General features: G+C 38.8%; 2 protein-coding genes across 15 annotated transcripts in view; one reads left to right on the forward strand and one right to left on the reverse strand.

The window, feature by feature from the left end:
• Positions 1–16,101, reverse strand: part of tns1b (tensin 1b) — a 245,918-nt gene that overhangs the window by 110,375 nt on the left and 119,442 nt on the right. The gene's annotated exons all lie outside the window — the stretch shown is intronic.
• Positions 162–10,708, forward strand: LOC311088852 (uncharacterized protein). The gene is made up of 14 exons (XM_084123224.1): positions 162–628; positions 1,510–1,575; positions 1,792–1,881; positions 2,685–2,759; positions 2,976–3,065; positions 3,909–3,983; positions 4,200–4,289; positions 5,099–5,173; positions 5,390–5,479; positions 6,264–6,369; positions 6,465–6,535; positions 6,623–6,842; positions 8,390–8,536; positions 10,358–10,708. The coding sequence occupies exons 1-14, from the start codon at positions 536–538 to the stop codon at positions 10,390–10,392; spliced, it is 1,323 nt and encodes a 440-aa protein (XP_083979350.1). The 5' UTR covers positions 162–535; the 3' UTR covers positions 10,393–10,708.

The following is a 16,101-nucleotide window of genomic DNA, read 5'->3' on the forward strand; positions in this document are numbered from 1 at the left end:
TTAAAATTGTAAAAATGCAGAAAGTTTTGCATTATGGGTAGGTTTAGGGGTAGGGTTAGTGTAAGGGGATAGAATATACAGTTTGTACAGTATAAAAACCATTACGTCTATGGAGAGTCCCCATTTAGATAGCTAAGTAAACGTGTGTGTGTGTGTGTGTGTGTGTGTGTGTGTGTGTGTTGGTATATGTGGTTTACATGGACAACACGCCAGACATTTCACCTGGGCTCCACGGACCTAAGGGTAATACGGGGACTATGCCAAGGTCCTCGTAAATCAAAGAGTGTAACTGCATTTGTTAGTGTCTGAACAACATATATTCTCTTTTTCTTTGAAAGTCCTCATTTACCACTTGACCTGATTTTGAGTGTATCCCAGTGTATAGAACAGCGACCCCACAGCTGGGTTTTATATTGCAGTTTCATACACATTTCTGATACACACGGTGCATTTTGGCGGGCCGTCTTGTGATTGGCTGGTTTGCGCATGTGGGCGGTAACAAACGGAAGTCGACGGGAAGCTCCGCCCACAGCACATGGCCCAGCTGTCGCTAATTAAATACCTAATGGACCACACCTCGGAAGTGTCAGCTCGACGTCGTTGGATTTACTGGATTAAATACATACAGGTAATAATTATATTTATAAATATAGTTGCATTTTTGCATTAAGTGTTTCTTATTTGCAAGAAATTGTAACTTGTAACTTACAATTACTGTAAAATGCTATATATTTACCACAATGTTAGCTGAGCTAGCTTGAGTGGCTATCAACATATCCTGCTCATTAAGCCTCAGGCTAAAGAGGTGGAGGACAGCAGGTAGAGATGAGGACAGAAGTAACATTGCCAGCAAGTCAAATTTGGTTGTTTTTTTAAAATGAAAGCTAGCTAGGTTAAGTTGAGCTTGTGGCTACCGCATGGCTTAATGAGCAAGGCGTAGCTAGTTAAAGCCTTAACTTTTATTACAGACATTGTGTTTGTTTTATAGAATTAAATACTTTCTTAGTAGCCCACATTATTTTTTTTAAATATGAAGTTGCAGTGACACAGGAAGGCTGTTATATCATTAATATGAGTACTTTCAGGCCATTAAATAAATGTAATGTGTTTATGATGTTCTGTTAGTGTACTAAACCTGTAAGATAAATTAATTGGTACCTAAAACAGTGTTTTTATCTTCTTGACTTCATTTAACTAACTTTGTGAAATTGTTAGTTCTCATATAAGAAATGCTTTAACCATAGAACATTTCACATACCAAAATACTGTACATTTTCCATCTAGCTTCAGGTGGAACATGATTTTTATAGCTTTTGTTAGCACCACCTAACCACACCATAGATGATACTGACTATTACAGAATGTTAGAACAAAAACAATGAAGTCATCAAATGCTGTGTTCATCAGAGTGTAGTTTTCATAATCCACAGTCTACTATAAATATATATATAATGTATAATATTATTATTATTATTATTATTATTATTATATATTTTTTCCTTTTTACAGGGCCTTGATGATGAAATGGCCCCAAAGATGTGTGGCACCACAAATCCCCCTTCCACAACTGAAGAGGTATGTCCTCACAAAAGATAGATTTTTATTAATATCTTGCACTTGATTGTTAATATCAAAGACGTTGTCAGTGAGTTTTAAAGCAAGGTTTTCCTCCGTCTTTCTGTCAACAGTAGAATGGTTTATTTTTTTACTCAGACGTCAAATGTCCTCTCTAGTATCACACTCCCAGGACTTTCTCTTTATTGTCCTTTGTCTCTGTTTCATCTTCTACAGCTGACCACTGAGAGCAAGTGCACCCATACAGCCGCCAGCCACCCGAATCAGACTAGTCCAGAGCTCAGCCCACTCACCAAGGTTGGAGAGGTAAATTAAATCTCATGTACAACTTATTTGTGGCAAAATGTTAAATCTGCCAACCTATTTCAATGTGTGTGTGTGTGTGTGTGTGTGTGTGTGTGTGTGGTCGCCTGAGTAGAACATGCTTTATGTGGACAGTCGCCTGAGTAGAACGTGCTTTATGTGGACAATGGAATGGAAGGACATTTGTATAAATGTGCCTTTTCAAGCTTCAGTCAGTATAATATCTGAGTGTATGTGTATCAAACACTGAACCCCACCCAAACATGACTTGGGAGGTCCATGCAGTTTAGAGGGTCCCGTCCCCAGAGGCATCACTTTGGTTTTTAAGAACACTTGGACTGCCTGCATTGGATCTTTATGTTGGTTTAATGTGAATGCTAAGTCGTTTGGTTACATGTAATGGAAAGGCACCCATTCAACAGCACTGACGAAAATTCATGACAAGATGTCATTTAAAAGAATCATAGCAAATCTAAGAACTATAAAAGGACTAACCCCTCACTCCATGTAAAAGCTTAGTCAATTATTCTAGAAGTGCAATCATTCTACGAAGTTGGCTGACAATAGATAAACAACAAAGTAATCAAATGCTGTATTCATCAGAGTGTAGTTTTCATAGTCTACAGACTGTAGTCATGTGGCCTGTTCAGTGTCTAAAGAACCGTTTCAGAGACTACATGTTTTCCACAAAACACTCACTGAAATACAGCCATGATATCTTTTCACTGAATGCTACACAGGGAACATCTTGTCTTGAAGATATTTATTATAATTTATCTTTTTTTGTTGTTTTTTCCTTTTTACAGGGCCTTGATGATGAAATGGCCCCAAAGATGTGTGGCACCACAAATCCCCCTCCCACAACTGATGACACTGAAGAGGTATGTCCTCACAAAAGATAGATTTTTATTAATATCTTGCTCTTGATTGTTAATATCAAAGACGTTGTCAGTGAGTTTTAAAGCAAGGTTTTCCTCCGTCTTTCTGTCAACAGTAGAATGGTTTATTTTTTTACTCAGACGTCAAACGTCCTCTCTAGTATCACGCTCCCAGGACTTTCTCTTTATTGTCCTTTGTCTCTGTTTCATCTTCTACAGCTGACCACTGAGAGCAAGTGCACCCATACAGCCGCCAGCCACCCGAATCAGACTAGTCCAGAGCTCAGCCCATGCACCAAGGTTGGAGAGGTAAATTAAATCTCATGTACAACTTATTTGTGGCAAAATGTTAAATCTGCCAACCTATTTCAATGTGTGTGTGTGTGTGTATGTGTGTGTGTAGTCGCCTGAGTAGAACATGCTTTACGTGGACAATCGCCTGAGTAGAACATGCTTTATGTGGACAGTCGCCTGAGTAGAACGTGCTTTATGTGGACAATGGAATGGAAGGACATTTGTATAAATGTGCCTTTTCAAGCTTCAGTCAGTATAATATCTGAGTGTATGTGTATCAAACACTGAACCCCACCCAAACATGACTTGGGAGGTCCATGCAGTTTAGAGGGTCCCGTCCCCAGAGGCATCACTTTGGTTTTTAAGAACACTTGGACTGCCTGCATTGGATCTTTATGTTGGTTTAATGTGAATGCTAAGTCGTTTGGTTACATGTAATGGAAAGGCACCCTATTAGTTATACTGGGCTAGAAGAAGTCAGCTCCTGACACTGAGGCTAACCACAAATTCCCCATCTACAATTTAAAAATATGAAGAAGGTATATCTTTATATAGGATATGCTTTAAATAAGCTGCATTCAAACATTCAAAGGAAAAAAACAAAAACTCAGATAATATCTACAAGGGCTAATTTCTGTACAAACCTTCAATTTCAATCTCATCCAGTGACTTCCCCTGGATGCTGCAAAGGTTTCCTTTCTCCATTTGACAAAAGCAGTTTGGAAATCTTAGCAAGTTGTGTTGTGGGAACTGGTAATCTGTAGAAGTCGCGGTGAACATGAATGTGTTCATCAGAGTGTAGTTTTCATAGTCCGTGGTCTACAATATTTTGTTTATTTGTTTTTTTCCTTTTTACAGGGCCTTGATCATGAAATGGCCCCAAAGATGTGTGGTACCACAAATCCCCCTCCCACAACTGATGACACTGAAGAGGTATGTCCTCACAAAAGATAGATTTTTATTAATATCTTGCACTTGATTGTTAATATCAAAGACGTTGTCAGTGAGTTTTAAAGCAAGGTTTTCCTCCGTCTTTCTGTCAACAGTAGAATGGTTTATTTTTTTACTCAGACGTCAAATGTCCTCTCTAGTATCACGCTCCCAGGACTTTCTCTTTATTGTCCTTTGTCTCTGTTTCATCTTCTACAGCTGACCACTGAGAGCAAGTGCACCCATACAGCCGCCAGCCACCCGAATCAGACTAGTCCAGAGCTCAGCCCATGCACCAAGGTTGGAGAGGTAAATTAAATCTCATGTACAACTTATTTGTGGCAAAATGTTAAATCTGCCAACCTATTTCAATGTGTGTGTGTGTGTATGTGTGTGTGTAGTCGCCTGAGTAGAACATGCTTTACGTGGACAATCGCCTGAGTAGAACATGCTTTATGTGGACAATGGAATGGAAGGACATTTGTATAAATGTGCCTTTTCAAGCTTCAGTCAGTATAATATCTGAGTGTATGTGTATCAAACACTGAACCCCACCCAAACATGACTTGGGAGGTCCATGCAGTTTAGAGGGTCCCGTCCCCAGAGGCATCACTTTGGTTTTTAAGAACACTTGGACTGCCTGCATTGGATCTTTATGTTGGTTTAATGTGAATGCTAAGTCGTTTGGTTACATGTAATGGAAAGGCACCCTATTAGTTATACTGGGCTAGAAGAAGTCAGCTCCTGACACTGAGGCTAACCACAAATTCCCCATCTACAATTTAAAAATATGAAGAAGGTATATCTTCATATAGGATATGCTTTAAATAAGCTGCATTCAAACATTCAAAGGAAAAAAACAAAAACTCAGATAATATCTACAAGGGCTAATTTCTGTACAAACCTTCAATTTCAATCTCATCCAGTGACTTCCCCTGGATGCTGCAAAGGTTTCCTTTCTCCATTTGACAAAAGCAGTTTGGAAATCTTAGCAAGTTGTGTTGTGGGAACTGGTAATCTGTAGAAGTCGCGGTGAACATGAATGTGTTCATCAGAGTGTAGTTTTCATAGTCCGTGGTCTACAATATTTTGTTTATTTGTTTTTTTCCTTTTTACAGGGCCTTGATCATGAAATGGCCCCAAAGATGTGTGGTACCACAAATCCCCCTCCCACAACTGATGACACTGAAGAGGTATGTCCTCACAAAAGATAGATTTTTATTAATATCTTGCACTTGATTGTTAATATCAAAGACGTTGTCAGTGAGTTTTAAAGCAAGGTTTTCCTCCGTCTTTCTGTCAACAGTAGAATGGTTTATTTTTTTACTCAGACGTCAAATGTCCTCTCTAGTATCACGCTCCCAGGACTTTCTCTTTATTGTCCTTTGTCTCTGTTTCATCTTCTACAGCTGACCACTGAGAGCAAGTGCACCCATACAGCCGCCAGCCACCCGAATCAGACTAGTCCAGAGCTCAGCCCATGCACCAAGGTTGGAGAGGTAAATTAAATCTCATGTACAACTTATTTGTGGCAAAATGTTAAATCTGCCAACCTATTTCAATGTGTGTGTGTGTGTATGTGTGTGTGTAGTCGCCTGAGTAGAACATGCTTTACGTGGACAATCGCCTGAGTAGAACATGCTTTATGTGGACAGTCGCCTGAGTAGAACGTGCTTTATGTGGACAATGGAATGGAAGGACATTTGTCTAAATGTGCCTTTTCAAGCTTCAGTCAGTATAATATCTGAGTGTATGTGTATCAAACACTGAACCCCACCCAAACATGACTTGGGAGGTCCATGCAGTTTAGAGGGTCCCGTCCCCAGAGGCATCACTTTGGTTTTTAAGAACACTTGGACTGCCTGCATTGGATCTTTATGTTGGTTTAATGTGAATGCTAAGTCGTTTGGTTACATGTAATGGAAAGGCACCCTATTAGTTATACTGGGCTAGAAGAAGTCAGCTCCTGACACTGAGGCTAACCACAAATTCCCCATCTACAATTTAAAAATATGAAGAAGGTATATCTTCATATAGGAAATGCTTTAAATAAGCTGCATATAAATAAGATGCGCTATAAATAACAAAATACAATGCAATAAAAGGGTAATCATATGTATCAGGTAAATTAAATGTCACATTGGTATTGGATTTAAAATGATTAGATATCGACATGTTAATATGAAATATCTTTCTGTCCAAACTATGTGGCGTAAATATGAAATATCTTTGTCCAAACTATGTGGCATAAGTAAACACTACAATAAAAAATTTTGCCAACAGTGTCAAAAACACCGCCTTGTGTGCGCAACAGTATCCTCCTTGGACAAGTGTGTTCGTTGTGTGGGACCCGTATCTTCCTTCAAGTGGCTTGGCTATCGATGCACAGGTTAGATATTTACTGAATTAGTATAGAGTGTGTTGTGCTCTAACCACTTAAATAGACCTGCAGTGTTAACATTATTTTACTCAAATGTGTTCCAGTTTGTTCAGGGGTCTGGCATAAATCCTGCCTCAAGCAAATTAAAAGAGATGACTTTAACAGCACAGCACAGGTGAGTATCTACTAAGTGAGTGTTGAACTTGAACTGTCTATAAGATTCAATCACCATGTAAAATAATTTGCTTTCTCACCAATTCAGGCGCAGCAGTCTCCTAAGGCTTCTGATGATGAACTGCTGTCAGTTCAGGACAAAGTTCCACATCCAGCATTGGACCAAATATCATCTGATGATGCTGAGGACATGTCTGACAAGGAATACATACCTGATTCGGAGTCAGAATATTCTTTGTCATTACTTGCTAGTAAAGGAAACCTTTGCAGCATCCAGGGGAAGTCACTGGATGAGATTGAAATTGAAGGTTTGTACAGAAATTAGCCCTTGTAGATATTATCTGAGTTTTTGTTTTTTTAGATAAACATCTAGACTTGGCGTAGTTAGCATCCCTTTCCAAGAAAAAAAAAATCACATTTCATGTCCAAGTATGAGTCGAGGACTACTATTCAGAAATATAAACTTAAGTCTACAGTATGGCTGGACAGTAATTCAAAATTATGTTTGTGTAGGTGCAGTCAAATTACTTTAAATATTAACCTAATATCATATTGTGTAATCATTTATCTTATGTGCTCATGGACTACATTAAACATAAACGCAGGTATAATAGCTCAAAACTACTCAAGTAAAAATAGTTACTTTGCAAAAAGTACAAAACCAAGTACTATCTTTTCCTTATTTGATGTGGCTATTTCAACCACAGATTTTTATGTCCAGCTATTTATGAGAGTTTTACCAGAGCTGTAAACTATTTGAGTAAATGTAATTAGCAACTGTACTTGAGTATATTTTTGGCTACTTTGTAGTTGTACTGAGTATCAAAGATATTAGCTAATTTTACTCTACTTGACTACATTTTTGAAGAAGTAAATGTACTTTTTACTCCAATACATTTGTGATGAGTAATGCAATTACAAATTACATTTTGCATGGCACCTAACTTTTCTTTATGGCAAAAACAAACTGCTGCAGAAAGTGATATTTCCATCTAAGTGGCATTGACTGAACTATATCTTGTGCGTTTTGCCCTTACTCACCCAAACTTTTCAACAAGTCTACTTTATGCGAATGCGAGTGCATTAGTAGGTGCTAAATCGCAGACGTTTGATTTAGATCAGGACTGCAGCCAGTGATGAGTCCAAAACCAGCACATCCAGTGCAATTAGACTTTGACTATTTAATTTTACTTAACAATTTTTTTTATCCACATTATTGACAAGGCCTTTTTGAAGGATATTGGTTTACGTGTGGCCTTTTTGTGCACTTGAGCTTAACTGAGACTTGAGAGTTTGTAAACGCTTAAATAGATAGTTCACCCAAAAATGAAAATTGTCATCATTTACTCACCCTCAAGTTGTTCCAAACTTGTCTTTGTTCTGCTGTACTAGTCAATGGCTGGCAAAATCTACTTGGTTACAAAATATCTATCTTTGTGTACAGCAGAACAAAGAAATGTATACAGGTTTGGAACAACTTGAGGTTGACTACATGAAGACAGAATTTTCATTTTTGGGTGAACAATCCCTTTAAGAGGCTGTTGTGTCGACCCTGATTTATTAGACTATTGAGGTGTTCAGTTTTATTTAGATTTTAGAAAATAAACATGACTTCTCATTTTACAAATCAATTGTTTCTTATTTTCACCTGCCTGTCTCAGGTGTCAAGGACTAGTGCATCTTTGAGCCTAGATTTAGTATAAGTAATACTAAAGTATTGTTAATCACTTTTACTCGTATTGGTATTGGTGACTTGTAATCGAGTAATTTATGCTGCAAGGTATCTGTCTTTTTACTCAAGTATGGTTTTCAAGTACTCTTTCCACCTCTGAGTTTTACTAATGCCATTTTCCAGATGAGATTGCGTTAAGTGATGCTGAAGACAGTGGGAGTGAATCTGATGACAGCAACACAGATCTCACCGCATCAGAGCTTGGAACTGTGGAGCCTATGGATATTGACTCTACAACCACAGAGCAAGACCATGACATGGGAGACTTTGGTATGTTAACTCAATTCATAGTCTCTGCTGATAAAATGTATTTTTTCCTGTGACAAAAGTAACTTGTTAAATTATGTTTTCAACAGGATCAGTGTCATTTGTGTTGTCCACAGTAAGTGAGTGTACCTCCCTCTGAAGGTAAGATTCAGATTCAAGAGGTTTATTGTCTATGCACAGAAGAAACACACTGGTTTATACCCTACAATGAAATTCTTACTTTGCCCAACTCCCTTAAAGGGATACTTCACCATTTTTTCATATTAAACCATTATTCCCTTAACTAAGATGAGTTGATGCATACCTCTCTCGTCTCAGTGCGTGCACTTAATCGCTCTGGCGCGCGGCGACAGTTTGATAGCACTTAGCTTAGCCCAGTTCATTCATTAGGGACCAAACAGAGATGAAGCTAGAAGCGACCAAACACCTCCACATTTTCCCTATTTAAATACAGTTACACGACCAAGTATGGTGACACAAAATAAAACGTGGCGCTTTTCTAAGCGGGTAAAAAGGATAACTATAATGTATGGCGGAATAGCACTTCGACTCGCGCAGTAAAAAGTCACGTTGGTTCTACTGACAGAAGTGAGAGGGAGAGGATTTTTCAAGTGTGACTTTTTACTGCGCCGAGTCGAAGTGCTATTGAGTCCCAAGTGCTATTCCGCCATACATTATAGGTATCCTTTTTACCCGCTTAGAAAAGCGCCACGTTTTATTTTGTCACCATACTTGGTTGTGTAACTACTCGACTTACTGTATTTAAATAGGGAAAACGTGGAGGTGTTTGGTCGCTTCTAGCTTCATCTCTGTTTGGTCCCTAATGAATGAACTGGGCTAAGCTAAGTGCTATCAAAGTGCTGCCGCGCGCCAGAGCGATTGAGTGCACGCACTGAGACGAGAGAGGCATGTATCAACTCGTCTTAGTTAAGGGAATAACAGTTTAATATGAAAAAACAGTGAAGTATCCCTTTAACAGAAGGATTATTATGCACGTCTTTGTGATGTTTTCAACTATCAAAATGCAAGAGTAATCTTAAAGAGATATGAATAAATAGCCCTAAATTTAACTGTACTGCATTTGTACAAGACATCTTGTCTGCAAGGGAGCATATACACTTACTTTATTATCAGGAAATGTATACTGAATTTGAGATAAAAGTAAAGTTACCTCCTTCTCTTCACATGTTCTCTTGATTGCCCATGAGTACGTTCTATTAATTCTCTTTTTGGCAAGTTGGTTAAAAGACTAAAAATAAATTGGTCTGGATGACTGAGACACAACATGCCACAAAATCTGGAAGATTAAGAGGTTAAAAGTAGTATTAAGCTGATTGTTACGTACAGTTTCAATTTCAAGACTAAACTTTCAGACCAAGTTCCAACACTATTTAGCTAACCTTATGAAATCAGATTTAAACTGAGAATCAGACCTTAAACCCCATAGTCTTGGTTTCATTTAAAATACAGTGTGTTGAAGTACAATGCCAAAATTACTTAAGACATGTTACTAATTGTAGTATTACTTACTGTTAATTTAGTTACGAATTAATTCAAATAGCAAAAGGTTTGGCCACATAAATAGATGAACAGCAAAGACATTCTAAAAATACACTCCATATTGTCCACACTCTAATGTGGGTTAATAAAGTTGGTGAAATCACATCGAGTGAGACACCAACTGATACCCAGAGTGAATTAAGAAAAGTAAACTGCAATTTCTTGTCAACTGTGGCATTAACTGAACTCATGTTTTGATGGCTTCAACTGGACAACACATTTTGTTTGTGATTTATATTCTTTTTTTGTTTGCCTATCTTCCAGGGAATTATGCTGATGAGGAACATGGATCCAGATGAGTGGCGAAGAAAGTGTGGTCTAAGGCTGAGGTCGCCGCAGTAATGCGACACTTCAAAGGTCATGTAAGCATGGGAAAACTGGCCACCTAAACTGAACGCAGTCACTGCAAACTGGTGGAAGACCCCGTGTTGGCACAAAGAACAGTGCAAAATATAAGGGACTTTGTACGAAATAGAGGAATAGCTGCACAGAGGCAGTCAGAAAAAAAAAGATTTAAATACACTGACAATTGTGGTGGTGTTTCTATGTTTGTGTTAAAGGAACACGCCAACCTTTTGGGACTTTAGCTTATTCACCGTATCCCCCAGAGTTAGATAAGTCCACACACACCCTTCTCATCTCCGCGCGGCCTGTAACTCTGTCTGACGCACCCACCGCTAGCCTAGCTTAGCACAAACGCTGGAGGTAAACGGCTCCAGCTAGCATACTGCTCCCAATAAGTGACAGAATAACGCCAACATTCTCCTATTTACATGTTGTGATTTGTATAGTCACTGTGTGTACGAATAACAAGGTCACATGATACACAGCCGTCTTCTAACCGTATACACACTGGGAACTATATTCTCATAGATTTTACTATATAGAAGGCGAAGCACTGCTGGCTGGAGTGATTAGCGCAACCCTCTGAGCGAACTCTCTGCTCCTCACCACGGGCTTCTCAGGTGCTGCGAGCAAATCCCTCCGCCCAAGTAGCAGTGCTTCGTCTTCTGAGAATATAGTTCCCAGTATGTATACGGTTAGAAGATGTCCATGTCTCATGTGACCTTGTTATTTGTACATGCTGTGACTATACAAATCACAACATGTCAATAGGAAAATGTTGGCGTTATTTTGTCACTTATTGGGAGCAGTATGCTAGCTGGAGCCGTTTACCTCCAGTCTTTGTGCTAAGCTAGGCTAGCGGTGGGTGCGTCAGACAGAGTTACGGCACACACCGAGATGAGAAGGGTGTGTGTGGACTTATCTAACTCTGGGGGATACGGCGAATAAGCTTAAGACCCAAAAGTCCAAAGTCACAAAAGCAAACTGTTAAACAGTTTTTAGTTTTTTTTATATTTTATTTATTTTTTGTTATGAGCAACCATGGGTATTTTGAAGTTGGGTAAGAATAACTTATTTGATTAAATAAACTTAACTTAATTTAATTTAATTAATCAATCAACAATTCTATTGATCAGCATTACCAAACGTGGACGTTTTACACTAGAAACAAACATTGATGTATTATTTTAATTGAATACTGTGAAGCTGCTTTGATACAATCTGTAATGTGAAAAGTGCTATATAAATAAAGTTGACTTGACTTTTTTGCTCAATTCTCATTGTCATGGCACTGGTGTTGTGTGACAATCTATTGTTTAGCTCTTACAGGCTGTTATCTGGCTGTTAGTCAGTGTCACCAACTAACAATGGTGATGTTAGAGTTGTGCAATGAAATAATAATTCAAGTCCCATTAATGCTTGGTGGTGTCAGGTTAATGTGTATTTATGTTAGTGTATTTATGTTAATGAGCAAGTGACGTCATTGTCCCTTTAAAGTCCCAATAATGTTTGTTTTGGTCCTTATAAGTCACATATTCTTCAAAAAGAGAAATGTCTCTATAAACCACAATAGGTTTAGGGTGGTGTGTATCACGCTCTGAAGGGTGTATCTGAAGTCTAAAGTGTCCTGAATTTTTTTCAATTTTTTTTGAGTGTTTTAATCGAATTCTCATAGCTCTAGGACCTCAGGAAAGGGTAGTCCATCTAAACCACCACCGGGCCTGTTTGGAGAAAAAGTCTGGCTAATCCACATAAACCAGTATGTGTGTGTGTGTGTGTGTGTGTGTGTGTGTGTGTGTGTGTGTGTGTGTGTGTGTGTGTGTGTGCGTTGGTAGATAACTTACAAATTGTTGTCAGTTACTGATTACAAATTACATGATGAATTTTTAATCAGTAACTGACTTTCAAATATCATTTGATTAATTGGCCTGACCAATATAGTATACAAATATCTGACCAATGGCATTATAACGACTAATATGTTTTGTTGACACGGCGACCGTTACTACTACTTAAAACATTGCAAACACAAATAAAACCCAATTCATCTGAATTGTCACAGACTAATTGACTTATTTGTATTTAAAGTGAAGATTTCGGTCTTTCTGACACATCTTTGTCATCTGCAGCTGGTTGCAGCGAACTCCTCAGGTTAGGAAAACCCTTACTGATTATTCATTTATGATGGGATTCCTTATCTTAAGTGGTTTGTTGCAACCGGCCGTGTACTTTCCGACTCGTGTGATCCCAATCTTCATGACGGGTGCTCCATCAGCCCCAGCGTGCAGAACGTGCCACCCGCCAACCTGCAGTGATAAACAACCCAAGCAAGCGGCGGAGCTTTGTTTCCGCAGAGCCAACGCATTCATCCGTTTAAATCTGCAGGCTGAGAAGATGCTGCAGGGGTCTTAAATCAGTCCCAGAGCCTCGGCTTCTGCGCAGGAATGCCGTGGCGCGTGTTTCTGCCTCCGTCAGCATCTCCTCCCAACCTTCGCAGCCTCCAACCATTTGGCGGAGACAGACTTCAACTTGCTAATGCCTGAAAACCTCTTAAAGATCGCTGCTAATTTGCTGTGACCTCGTGAAAAGCTGGGCCCCAATCTAAACAGCCCCATGTTGGTTACATTTTGGCTATCTTGTCAGATTTCATGTTCGCTGGCACTGTAATTGAACAACCCTGGAGAATGTGGACATCTTGAATGCATTTGCTCTGGTTCCGTTCGAAAACAGTGGCTCTTTTAACATGGCAGTCAACAAGGATTACGGGGAAGTCTATCTGTCTGAGGATCGTAAAGCGGAATGGAAAAGTAACTAGGTGTATGTGATGGTAGGATAACAGAGGCATGATCAGGCCCAGACTGATTTTGCCTAGATATTTTGGGGCAAAATCTGCAGAATTCTGCTAAATTAATGTCAATAGATTCTTAAATGGAGCTGAAATTTGAAATTAGCCAAAATATATAATAAACAGACAAAACAAACGAGGGCCTGAGAGAATGCAGTACTCTGTGACTGATTTTTTTACTTTTCTTTTATTTTTTTAGTAAAAATTCTATTTATAAATGACAAATATTTATACATATACACTAGGGGTGTAACAGTAGACAGAAGTCATGGTTCGCTACGTACTCCGGTTTTGGGGTTCGGTATAACAAGAAAAAGCAACAAATACCCAATGCTAGTTTTCTTTTAATTAATTTGATACGTGTTAGCAAACTTTTGAACGATAGTGTGTGTTAATCCCAGCCATTTGTTACTATATCTACATCTGTGGTTGATCTAAAGCGCAGGATGGTCAATATAAATCAAATGTAATGATGTAGTGATTGAGCAAATACACTAAATTGTGCAGAAAGTTCTGCAAGTGCAGATTCCACACGAGTCCGGTCATAACTCAAACATCTGCAGAACCTCACACGATGGGTTGTCACAAAAACTGTAAATAGTATGTTATGTGGAAATAAGTGTTAGTTCTCCGTTGATAAGATTTCTGAAAATTCTAAGAAAAAAGCAATTTTGAAAAACAATTCCCATCAATCCTGAAAAAAGTTTTGTTTTGTCACGGTATGAATTTGTGGTAAAGATCTCCAGGTATGATGCTAAAACACGGCACAAGAATGTAAACAAGCTTAACAGCACTCCAAAAACACTCTCAAATTTACGAGCGAGTTCTCCTGTCATTTACCTCCATCGCTGTAATTTCCATTTATGCATTTTGCATAATTCGCTGGTATATTTGAACATGGGATGCAGCTTTTCTAGAAGGAATGCTGAGGATCGTGTGTTGATCTCATTGTTCGACGGCTGGCCAAACTCTCTAACGGCAGAGATGCTGATTTATTTATCTGGTGGAATCCAAGGCGACACTAAATACATCTTCCATCCATGAGATCAAATGATCCTTGAACTTCAATAACAGTGCGTTTTTTAAACGCACATTTATCACATTGAATTCCACAGCGGACAGTGTTAGAGTGCTGTGGATCTGAACCCATCTGCCTCTCTATGTGTAAGCGGGAAATGTTGAAACTGCAGTTACAGAGGAGCTCGAGGAGCCTCTAAATCACAGCTGAAGCCAACAGGAGGAATGCTGGAGAAAACTGCTCCGAGCTCAACCAAGCTGCTAGTATCTCTTTTGACTATGATTACCTGGAGATCAAACGTATACAAAGCAGAGAAAGATTTTTTTTTTTTTTTTTTGCAAGTTTGGTTAATATACAAAACCATTATTACTATAAAAATCAGCCACAAAGGGTGTGTTCACACTTGTAGTTCATTTCTCTTGGGTTTTTTATGATCTGGACCAAAAAGAAAATAACACATTTAGTGCTAGTTCGCATAGAACGTACAGTAGAGACACACACACACACACACACAAAAAGGCTTTTATGGCGTATATCTTGCAACAGGACTTACCGAACATTCAGAACAATGCTGTGTGCTGGGCTAAACGGTATTTTTGATCGGATTTTTACCAGCTGAGAACTCGTGGAGACATTTTAAAATGTGTAAAGGAGTCAAAACAGCTCCAGGAATTCCTCGGTTAAACACAAACGAAGATCTGCTGCAAGGAGATGGTGTTTCCGACACCTTTACTGAACTGTGATGGGCAATGTAGCTCCTGAGAAGAACCAGGTATGTTTGAGACATCACGTCATGTTTTTGGATTGTTTAGATGTCTTTGCTCCGTGTTGCATTCATATTTGATCCGCACCAGAAAAAAAAGATGGGTCTCGGTCCGCTTGTTTGGTGCGCACCAGGTTTCGGATGGCACACTTACAGTATTCAAATGAGCCGCATTTACAGAGCATATGCACCAGAGTTCTTTAATCGAACCAAACCTTTCAAGTGTGAACACAGCCAAACTTACCAATAACTAGGCCCAGGCAGCTATTTTTGCATTTTCTAAGCAGAGTTCTGTGAAATGTTAAACACGGCACAAATTTTTCGTTTTTTAATTGCATGAGGAATTTGTCTGTCCACAGCTAATGCAGAAACTCTAAGTGGTTTATTTATTCATTAATTAGTAATTAGAAATAGTGGTTCACTTCAACAGGGTAAGATGGATCACTTCCACATACAAAAGTACGGGGTCTAAGATTTGAATTAAATTCTGTAACAAAACTCTAGTATAAAGCACCATCATTTGTAAGCATAGTCAACTTACTTAATTGAAAATCATATAAGACAATAATACATTTAGAGGGCATACAGTAGGATATGTATAACTTTATGAATAAGGGGAGCTTCAGTTCTGAAGAGCTTTCTGTGGAGTTTTCCTGATGCAGATTCAGTGTGGGCCTGCCAATAAGTCTTATTTCTCACTGGAAGAAATAGTAACTTTCTCTTAAAAACAGCCTTGAACATCAAACGGGGTTTGCAGCGATCAGACAGCTTAGTCGGGGACTAACGAAATGGTCAATTAATTAGCCATGTTGAGTGACAGCAAATCTGCTTCTTTCACATCGGAGTCATCGCAGGTTTTTAAGCTCAATCAGCTGATAGTTTTACTACAGTACATGCAAAGAAATCTGCAGAGAGCTGCATGAAGATCAAATACTGGACGGTAGGTTTCTGATCATCAAGGGCTTCCCAATTATTAACTGAAAGGTTAACTTTAGAGCATTCTGGCTATCAAAAAGGAACATTCTGGGGACTGATAA

This window comes from Abramis brama, assembly GCF_963993115.1.
Source record: "Abramis brama genome assembly, chromosome: 8".
Classification (NCBI taxonomy): domain Eukaryota; kingdom Metazoa; phylum Chordata; class Actinopteri; order Cypriniformes; family Leuciscidae; genus Abramis; species Abramis brama.